This window comes from Parasteatoda tepidariorum, chromosome 12 (assembly GCF_982258835.1).
Source record: "Parasteatoda tepidariorum strain Cologne lab strain chromosome 12, Ptep-v5.0, whole genome shotgun sequence".
NCBI classification, from domain to species: domain Eukaryota; kingdom Metazoa; phylum Arthropoda; class Arachnida; order Araneae; family Theridiidae; genus Parasteatoda; species Parasteatoda tepidariorum.
This window is the reverse complement of record NC_141766.1, coordinates 48,323,787-48,335,123: the sequence shown is the minus strand read 5'-3', so window position 1 is coordinate 48,335,123 and position 11,337 is coordinate 48,323,787. Positions and strand designations below refer to the sequence as shown.

The 11,337-nt window shown below is 32.7% G+C and overlaps 1 protein-coding gene across 2 annotated transcripts in view; it reads left to right on the top strand.

Moving 5' to 3' along the window:
• The first annotated feature begins 9,911 nt into the window (after positions 1 to 9,911).
• LOC107442095 (glutamate receptor ionotropic, kainate 2-like) overlaps positions 9,912 to 11,337 on the top strand; it is a 128,075-nt gene continuing 126,649 nt past the window's right edge. The window contains exon 1 of one of the 2 annotated variants that reach the window (XM_043056707.3): positions 9,912 to 10,094. In XM_043056707.3, coding sequence (XP_042912641.1) covers positions 9,983 to 10,094 — 112 coding nt within the window. In that variant the 5' untranslated portion in view covers positions 9,912 to 9,982. The remainder of the gene's footprint in view (positions 10,095 to 11,337) is intronic. The other variant, XM_071188082.2, reaches the window with a different exon arrangement.

Below are 11,337 nucleotides of genomic sequence, written 5' to 3'. Positions count from 1 at the left end.
TTTAGTCATTTACAGTGTTATTCCAGTCAACAAAAATAAATTACAGCTCGGTCCTTTTTGCGAAATTTCATTTTACGATCTGGAACACGAAGACGTGATTCTTAAGATGACGTGCTATCTGAGTCTTGGTTGCTAAGCAACTTACATTTTCTTTCTCATGACTTCTCGCTCCAAAACAATTCCTTCGCATTTTTGAGAGACGTGTATATTGCTGCACGTTCAATAATACACTTTTTTTTACTTCCCTGCAATTGCATTTACATTTATTTTTCTTGGATTCTAAGGTATGTCTGTGCCGATTTTTTTTCCGGGAACTTGTTTCACATTATCTCTTCTATGTTTCTAGACAGATTAAAGATAGAAGAAATGATAATCTGTTGAATTCAACTTCTTAACTTAATAAAAAAAACAAGAGAGATTTTGAAAAAGGACCAAATCTTGGTTACACTTAATTTATTTTTAAGATTTTAATTTAAGAGAAACATTTTTCTAGCTTGCATTTATCAAGAATAATGAATAAAATAATTTTTGTAGTAATAACCAAACAGGTGACTAGTTGCAAGACACATATTACAAATAATAAATATACTAGTGAAAATAAATGAAGAACAAATGTTTTTTTTCTTTTGCAATAAAAAACAGAAGCCAAGCTAAATTATTACCCCATTTAAGACCAATATATGGGTAAGCTAGAATGGGCATGAAGTGTCTCCTAATTAAGGAAACTGATCACTTGTCCAGCACAGTAGCTAACCATTAGATAAAAAGAAATTTAATAGGGTGTGTGATTGCCTTTGACAGTCACACAACCCTCGCATTGGTTTTTCATACTATTTACAAGGAACCTTATCAATCTTTGTGGAAATCGCACCCACTGTTGCACCAAGGCAGCCTTGAACGCATCGATGGCTTTTGGAGTTGGTCTTCGAGCTGCAATTGAGTGTCCATGGGTATCCCATACAAATTCGATGAGATAAAGGTAAGGAGGCATCGCAGGAAACTCTAATTGTTGAAAATCTTCTGATTGGTGGTATTCGAAAACCAACTGAGCCCACTCTGGATGGGCGTTAGCATCCATATTGATAGAATTTGTCCCATATGCTCCGCAGAAAAATTTCACATAGGGTACAAGGATCTTGTCCCTGTACAGTTGAACTCTCAGAGTACTTCTATTGAATACATGAAAGTCAACATACCAGTCTGCCATTATGTCTATTCAGACCACCATAGTGGCTGTTTTCGACCATAGGGCAGATATCGACTCCAGGGTTCTCTCCAGGTGAGAATACATCGCAAGTCACTGTCCGTACTGAATCGTTGCTCATCACTGAAGGGAACCTGCCCCCAATCATCCCTTGTCCAAGTCAAGTATTCGCAGCATCATGTTAGACGCCCATTTTTGTGGTTCATAGTCTAAGGGAGGTAGATTAAAGGTCACCCGTATTAAGTCTCTGGGGGACTGTTATCCGTGAAACGGATGTTCCTGTTTCATAAAGCAGGGTACGATACAGTTGAGTCGCTATCGCGGACTCATCCGTTTTGGCTAGAAGTCTTAATTAACGACTTTGAGCTGGTGTTGTTGTCCTTTTGGGCCTTAATCAGGTTGGTGGACCACTGTTTCAGTCCCTTTAAACTGTTTCCACGAAGTGAATACTACTTTTCGTGAAACCTCGAGGTTCCTGCAACAGGCGGCTCGTGATTAGCCTGCCTTAAGTTTTTCAACTATCCGCCATCTTGTGGGCTTGTGGCACTTTTCAGACGGTGACGACTGGCTATATTAACGATGGGTAAACAGAAATTATAAAAATAAGGATTGGGCTAAACACTTGTATAAACGGTCTAAGTTTTTAAATTCGAGAACTTGTGGAGGAATTTCTCTCTCCAAGAAATTGGATGATTCATCGTCACTATTCAAGTTCTTGAATGTTACTGACTGGAAGGATGAAAAACCTATGCATACGCATTGTTCTTATTCAACATTATAAACTCATACTTACATAAATTCAAAATTACAAAATAAATATAAAATAAAATTATAAAAATACGAATAGACCGTAACAGATTAATTTATTTGGATTAAAATCCATCAAAACGGACAATAAAATGACGTAGTCAGACGACTGCTTGCTGACGTCACAAAACTTTAGAAACTGATTGGTTAAGGAAGGATAACCTTGGATGAAAAGTAGAACATGCTCTATTATCGTCCAAGGGCTTGGACCAAGAACTTGGATGATCGTTTACACCAGGGGTGTCAAACTCAAAAGCTAACTTGGGCCAAATAAACAATGCTTAACTTTAGGTGGGCCGCAAATAAAAAAAAACATCAGTGTTCATAGAAACAAATATTTTTATTTTCAATAGTACATTGTAATAAACATATATAAAGTGAAATTATTGTTTGATATTTGTCATCTCTTCTCTGCTGCTAACTTTCCTACTTCGGGAGAAATTTTATTGGCCGAGACTACTTTATAAATTGACTTAGCGTGAGCGTTATTAATACGGTTTAGGACAGGAGATTTATTTCCATTCATTACAGAAAATAATTGCTCGCACTGATAAGTACTTCCAAACCTGGAAAAAAATTTCATATGCGAATTTTCGAGTATTTTCAAACTTAGCAGGTAAATATTTGTAAAATTCAGGCACACCCACTTCAATGAATTTTGCCTTCAAATTTGAATCGTACTGAATCTCAATCACATCCATTTGCATATTGCTGGGTACTGAGTCTATATTTATTGAGAAAATCGAAGAAAACAAACAAAATTTGTCTTCCAAAGAATTAAAATCTTTAAACCTTGTTTCAAATTTTGTTCTAAGATTAGAATTTTTTTTTGAGTATTTTTGATACGATTCAGTTTCCCTGGAATGGCAAGTGCCGCAAGCCAATTAGAATTTTACATTTTCGCGCGTACAATTTAAAATGATCCGTATAGCCTATAAATAAAGTATATTATAATTCTAGTTTCTATTCTAATTAATATTTCTATTTTATTTTTACTTTGCGTCGGACATATTGACAAGGCCGCAAAAATGTTCATCTCGGGCCGCGAGTTTGACACCTCTGGTTTACACGATCCAAGTGGATCAAGATTGTGGATCAAGATCCATGGATCAAGATTGATTGAAATTGATGGAAACTTTCTTTGCTTGGAACTTAGATCTGAAAAAATAGTGCTATCTAACATTGTATTAATATAGCATAAGTAAAACACATCAATACAATAGCGTAAATATACATTTTATTTAACAATTTTAAAATTAATACATTCTCATTTCTCTTAGGATTTAATTTAGGTACCCTGTTCTGCTCCCCAAGAAAACAGCTGAAAAGAAATAAAAACTTTTAATTTGCAAGTTAACGAAAAAGTTTATGATTACAATTCTTCCAAGAGGAATGAATTAAAAAATATGTAAGCTTCAAGCTAACAGCTATATGTACTTATTGAAACTAAATATACAATTATAAATTTATTCATGTCTTGAATGCTCTGAAATGCAACTAATAAAATACATAACACCTAATAATATAATATTTCATTTAAAAAGCCTATATATGTCTGCTTTTGGGTGCATTTAAATCATTCACATAGTGTTTAGCATTTTATGCTATTAGTAAAACGGGGCACAAATCTAAAAACATTCTCATCCCATTACAAATATTTGGGAAACATATAATTGTTTTAATGTTCCTGTAAAAAGAAGTCCAAAAAATGTACTTTAAAAGAAGAAAATTTCCATCAAATTTGGATTTATCACTCTCAAAAAAGAGGGAAGGGGTTGATAAAGTTTTGAAAAGCTAGCTTTGATAGTTAAACCGCTATAACGGTTACTCGAGACTTGATAAAAACTTGATACTCCAAAGTAAAAAATGGTTAACCTTCAATAATTCTTTTAAAAAATGTTATAAGATCTTGGCCCAAAGACAAATATGCAACATAATAGGGTTAATAATAATAATTTAAATGAATTGAAAAATAATTTGTTAATTATTAAAAAAATTTCTACTTCCAAGATATAAATTTTTTTAGAAATTTCTGAGTTTTAAAGATCTCAATCTAGATTTTCCTGCCGTTTGATCAGTAAAAACTAATTTAAAAGATTAATTGCTGAATGGTATTGAAATGACACTCCATTTTTAGATTAAATCGCCAAATTGCAGTACTTCATATTAAACGTATACCTGGGAGGTTAAGAAACTTCCTTATTTTTAAAAATTTCATGGATGGAAAACTGGATGTTAGTCATCATTTTTTAATTTGATACTTTTCCTTTTCTTTAAATTAGAGCTTTAGCAAAAGAATTTACTTCCAACCGTTTTTATTAGTAATCTAATAACAGATTTATTAAAAAAATTTTTTCCACATAAGTGCTACAGCTTTAAAATTTTAGAAGATTACGTTTTCAGAAACTAGATCATGTAAAACTGTTAAAAAGTGGAGCAAATGCATTTTTTACTAAAACATTCTTGTTAATTCATTAACAGCCGTTTTATTTTAGTGTTTTGGAATAAAGACTAATAAAATATAGAATAAAACTCTGTAATAAAGCTAAGTCCCTTTTCTTTTTCCTCCTAGCTGCCGACTGTCACTTTAGCTATTGAATGACGTTTGGAAGCACTTTTACATTCCGGATATATAAATTAATAAATAGACTGATAACTATGTATTTATGTTTACATCATCACAAATCAAAATCTAGAATCAAAGAAATCCAGCCAGATGTCTTATTCAAACCTGTAGATTGGAATAGGCAGCTAATCCTCTTCGTTATAAAACATGGCCCCTTTAAAGCATATCTAAAGCGCTTCTGCCTGGCTACTGACAACACATGCAGAGGATATTTGCTTTTTTATTTCCAATGCCCACATGTGTAAACATTTCGTCGATTTAGGTATTTACAGGGCAGATAGGTTGGCCACTCTTTGAGTGGCACCATATTAGGTCGGCCAACGTTGCTCCAACAGAAGGGGCAGATAACACAGATAATGAAAGAACGGCCATGCCTTGGATTTGGACCCAGACACTTTCTGATACGAGGCCAGTTCCCTGACCCTTATTCAGTTCGGTCGGCACATGCAAATCATATACATAGGGGAAGAAGTCTAGCTTTCACTGATATAACGTAAACCAGTTCCCCGAGGTTAGGTGCGGTCCCTGTGTATGAAGGAAAAAACAACGTTTAGGGGCACAACAACAGAGATTCTTGAAACAGATTTGCACCCTCCTCTCCTCCTAACCAATACTGGGATTGGAGAAGCGTTGGGGGTGAAGTAGAAAAGTTTTCTCTTTTTTTTATCGTTAGTTTGATCTGTATTTTTACACTATTGATAAACAGTACTGTACTATTAGGATATTTCTTTGAGAATACATTTAAATCTGCTTGCACATTTTGACATAGAAAGAAAGGATAAAATTGCGGTTGGCGGGAGGCAGCGTACCCAACCATGCACGTAAAGTTGTCCAGCAACCTGTTCACAGTTGACGTTCTCATTGTCACTTTGCGAAGTCAAGCATCACTGGCTGCGGTCAGTGTGCGGGTGGGTGGCCACTTGGATCAGTCTGCGTAGAGACCGAGGGTGTGCGGTATTCGTCCTCGTTAAACTGCGCTACCGTAAAGTGCTCGACTTCGCGTGCAGGTCGTCGGGCTACCGAAGCGGGGGTGCCCTCCCCTTCACAGAGGATCAAAATTGTGATGACATGTCTTCGGATCATCCTCCGGGATGTTTCCCAGACCGTCGCCAATAGCCCATTGTGCAGCTCTAGTGCGACGCAAATTAACAACAACACTGTCACTTTGCTAAATCTGAGTGTGTTGCTCACCCTGTAAGTTGCTTTTCTGGAATAGTGCGTACCGAACCTAGCAGTTCTCCGAGTTAGTTAGGTATTGGAAGAGCAGGCCTTCTTCTCTTTTCTAAATTCTTTGACACGTGCCTATGGAGGAGTAGGTACAGTCTGGCATTATGCAACATAATGTCCGTTTGCCACATCCTACCACTTTAAACAACCAAACCTGGAATTCCTCATAGCCTGAAAGAGATCTATTTATGAGAAACTTATGTTGGAACAGTAGGCAACCAATTGATAAATTTTCTAGAACAATACGAGGAAATCCTTATGTCATGAAAGCTATAATGAAATCTTTAATGACTAATTAATATAATCTTTAATCTATAATAAATATAATCTTTTTTTAATAATTCAACGGATGCAGCAGCAACTATGTTAAGTTTAATTTCTGTCTTTAAAATCACATTACTTTTAAGAGAAAAAATAGGTACAAAATTGCAAACTGCAAGCATCAAGTTTTGTTGTTTAATTCGTACGATTTGAATGTATCTGAAAATAAAAATTATCTCGGGAATGGAATGTTATGTTAATTGTAAGGCAAAATCTCACCCCCATTTGAATTCTAACAGCCGAAAAAGAAGGAAGTAAAATATATTTTTCCAGTTTTTCTTTTAGGAAAGGAAAGAAATCTTACTACCACTTTTTACTTTTATCATTAATCTGGGGTCAGATTTACATAAAATTATATATTTTGTGATATACTATATGTCACAAAATGTATCAAAAATTCACCATCAAATATCAAAAATTGAATATTAGTATCAACCAAAATCTGTTAATTATATAAAATTATAAATTTTGTGACATACTGTATGACTGAAAATAAATATGTCAATTAATCATCAAGTAATGAAAATTTAATATCAACCAAAATCTACAAATTGCATAAAATTATATATTTCGTGACATACACAAGGAGGCCAACTTGTTCCGCTCTGTAACGAAATTTCCGTCATGCTTTGTTAGGTATTTTCATAAGTCCTTTTTCCTTCACTACAAATCTAGATCAGTAATCATGTAAATCTAGTATCATGTAAAATGTAACTATTGCAGTTATCTCATGGTGACACTTTTAACATTAAGCATACCAACACTTAATAAATATCTATTTCTACCATAGACGGTCAAATGAACTAAATAAACTAAAGGAAATAAGCTAAAATGAACTTTATTATAATTTTAAAAAAATGTATATTGCCGATTTTTATGTATTACAAACACAAAGAATAAGAATTTTTAATTCATTGCAAAACGCATTTTTTACATAGACAGTTTCCACTGTACATTTTCCGCAAAGATAGTTCTTGTAATTATTATTATTTCTATAATTCTTATAGTTATTCTTGCAATTATTCTTATAATTATAAGAATATATAAGAATTATAATTCTTATAATTATCCTTATAGTTAATATTATATCTTCTAAAAACTTGTGTTGTCTTGATTGCTTCGACAGTTTTCTGGGTAAAAACTAACAGTTTGTTGAAAATGAAGTCAAGTTATCAAAATAAAATATAAGCTACATACCAAAACATTTAGTTTTTTGCACCTTTTTTTTACACAAAAATGCCAATCTAAAATTTTAGATACTTTCTTGAAATTTGAATTCAATTATTCTGATTGAACAAACTACGCAACAGTCTTTGCAGAAATATGCAATTAATCGAATGCAATACGTTGAACTTGCATTAAATCGTAATTTCTGATGTGATAACCTTATAAAGCAATAAATTGCTCTCCCGGTCAAGTGACCGGTTGTGGTAGAAATAGGTATACGACAAGTATTATTCGAACCAAACAAAATACAAATAATAATAATAATAATATTGAACTATTAACTGTATGCAATTGTTAGAAAAAGTTCTAAAATCAAATGTGCAAAAGATAAGATTATAATTGCATTTTCGATGCAAAAGTTCTTAAACGGTCATTTGACTTATGGTATGTTAGTGTTAAAGAATGGCTGTAATTATCCTTATTCTACAAGTTTTACTATTTGCTACCAATTCATTAAAACTTTTGTACAAAGTTTACCAGTTGGCCTCCATGCATATATCTTGCTCGGAAATCAAGAATTAATACGTTTTTTTACTTAATTAGTAGATAGTTGAAGAAAACTTTCCCTTAATTTTTGTCAAAAACTGCAACCACGTTTTTCATGAAAGCACTTTTTCATCAGTGCAAAATACATGTCCAGCAGGTGAAAGGTTAATTATTTCAAAATCTGAAAATTAAATTAAGAAATTGATTTGTTTTTTAGTCAGTTTTTCTAACCATTATGCTAACTATTTCGAAGTAAATATGTCTAAATATGAAATCAGCGGCATCGAAATTTTAAAGTGAAAAGTAATTAAAAAGAAATTAGAAACTTTCTTCTTAGAATATTAGCGGAATATTAGCTTAGAATATTATTTATGGATCTTAGGAACCCTGGTAATCCTTTAATCCATTTAATCCTGGTAATCCTGGTGCATCCATTTATCAAACACGTATTTCAAGCTATATCTAATATGAAATAGTTACCGACGAGTATTTTTTTCCTAACGACTTGTATTATAAAGGATAAGCAATTTTACAGGGTTTTCTAGAAGAAGGAGGTTTTCGCTCTTCGTATTTTCCACGGAGGAAAAGCATCTTCTCTGGATTTTAAAGTTTTGCATATTAAACAACAGCTTGTCAGCTAATTTCAGCTTTTTCATGGTATGAGCTATGAAGGAGAAGCATTTAACAGGTTTATCAAACTGTACACCACATCTTCTAATTAGTTATTAGAAAATTAGTGAAATTATAAATTAAATAATATTTAGTACATACAAGTTGTAAAAAGAAGTAAGAGAAACTAAAGCAAAGAATTTTAAAATGTTTTCTTCAAGATAACTGCTTTTAATTAAAATTTTGACAAAATTTATTTGAATTCAGAGATAAACATTAATAGCCGCGAAGTTCTAATCAAATAAATTCTAAATAATTTTCAGAAAATAAATTATACTTATGGAACATTTTTAATCTTTACTTTAAATGATATATTTTCTTACTGTAGTTTTACTCAATTTCACCCAAACCAGCAATTTTTATTTTTTTTCTTAGTTATATTTCCTTTGTACAAGGTGACGAAAGATTTTAAGCTACAGGTAAAAGTATTATTGCTCGAAAAAAATTTGAAAGCTGCTACAAGTATTTTCGATTGCTCTAACGTTTTCTGTTACGATAAAAAATAATGCCAAATGTTTCTTCCCGCTATTTATTATACACCTTATAATCATTCAGAATACATTATGAATGCCTTATAATATTTACAAAGTGATTAGTTTATTTCATTTTCCATTCAATGTATATTTTGTTCACTTGATTCGGACAGATTTTAAAAAAAAGGAATTAAAAAGAATCTTAAAAAAGACAACATGTAATTAAATTTAAAGGATAAAATTGTTTTGCAATTTCAGATTTGTTTCGTAAAAGCACGTAAGTTTATTAATGCGACAATAGATGGCGCGAATATATGATATAAAATTGAGTTGAACTCCGAAAGAATGTATTTCTTAAGAATTTCATTTACAAAACATTAAAAGTAAACTGAGATTAGCAAAAGAAAAAAACTTCCAAATAAAGTTTTGCTTGCTAGTGATAAAATTTTGATGTAATATCAATAAGAATTTTTAATTAAAATTAGGAACTCGCATCGTGAAGCGGGACTGAAATTTAAAAAAAAATATTTTTGTTATTTTACGTTTAAAGATCGTTTTCTTTTCTGAAAATAAAAATCGTTTTCTTTAAGAACTAAGCTATTATTAAAAAGTTTTTTAAATATTCTAAAAAAATCGTTTTCGTTCTTGAAGAACAAAAAAAAAATTATGTAATTATAGAGATGTTATTTTTTGAATTTTCCTCAATTTTAAAATAAAAATTTGCTCTAACTTAAGTTGCACATTATTTTAAGAGACAATAAGAACTAACGATCTGTTTTTATTTCCTCGTTGTATCGGATTCTCCTGAAAAGCACGTTTCTGGAGAGACGAGGGCGCGGATTAGAGCGCATGCGCTATGTTATCCAAATGAGAAAAGGTTTTTCGGCAGCATCACTGCCGCAGTGCCAAGCGCGGTCATGGAAGGCTTTTAGCGCAGTTGAAATGCCGAATCTCAAACATTTCTTTTTGGAGAGTTACATTAGCCTCTTCCTCGTGGTGCATTTCTTAAATCTTTCATTTATCGCTCAATCTTTACCAAGTGTTATTAAAATAGGTGAGTTCTTTTTCATTCTATCTAATCTCATCACCTATTATTCGCCTCAAATATTTATCAATCAAAATCAAAATGCATTTCAAATTAAATTTCACTTTACTTAATCTGATGTGTGATTAAATCAGCAGTGTTTATTTTTATCTTCAGTTTTACCAATTAAAATTATATTTAAAAAAATTCGACACATTTAATTTTTTTTTGTAGAATGGTAGAATGGTAGAAATCATATAAATCTCGGTGCGCTGCCGCGAAGCGGCATTAACCGATTCATCTGTAGTAGTAATTCGATGATGAGGAGTAGTGAGGTGGAATGGAGATGGGGGGAAGAGGTGGTGCTCAGCACCAAAAATCGAGAGTGTATTTCGTGTGTTAGGGCTACGTCATATCCCTAAGGAAAAAGGCAGTGATTGGGCTAAATTTAGTGTTGTCGTCAATTAATTCAATATCTAGGAGTGAGTTAAAATTGCTGGTGGTACAGGTTTTTGCTTCATCGTAGAAATTTTGGTTTAAATTTTTTATATAGACGTTGATGTCATCAATTTTAAGATCCCTTTTTATACTATTATTGCTAATGCATTTAGGGGCGCCGACGAGTCTTCTTATAATCTTCCCTTCTGCCATAGAGAGTTTATTTTTTAAGTGGTCACTTAGAGTGTTAATGGCGGGGCAGGCATAAATTAGAATTGGCCTAATTGCCATTAGGTAGACAGTGCGCTTGCATTTTAAGTCTAAAGATGACTTCGAGTTTAATATGGAGTTGAGGGCCCAATAGGCGCCATTCGCTTTTTCAATAATTTTATTTATGTGTTGTTTCCAACTTAAATTAAAGGTGATGGTGACTCCTAGATATTTTGCACTCTTTGTGGGTTTAATGATCTGCTTGTATAGGACTATATCAGGAATAGTTCTACCTTTCTTTTTACTATTGAAAATAATCATTTGGCACTTATCCGGGTGTAGTTTTATCTTCCATTGTGAGCACCATTTTTCGATATTGTAGATCTTGTTTTGCATGTATTTGAAGGCTTGTAAATGGCTCATAGATTTCGTGATAATTGCTGTATCGTCGGCATATAGGGCTGTGAATTCGTTTGGATTTTCGTTATTAATAGGGAAGTCAGCTGTGTATAAGATGTATAGTAGTGGCCCGAGGATACTACCTTGGGGCACACCGGCTTGAATGTTTTTATAAGCTGAGAACGAGCTATCAATTTTAATTCTGAACTTTCTATCAGTAAGGAAA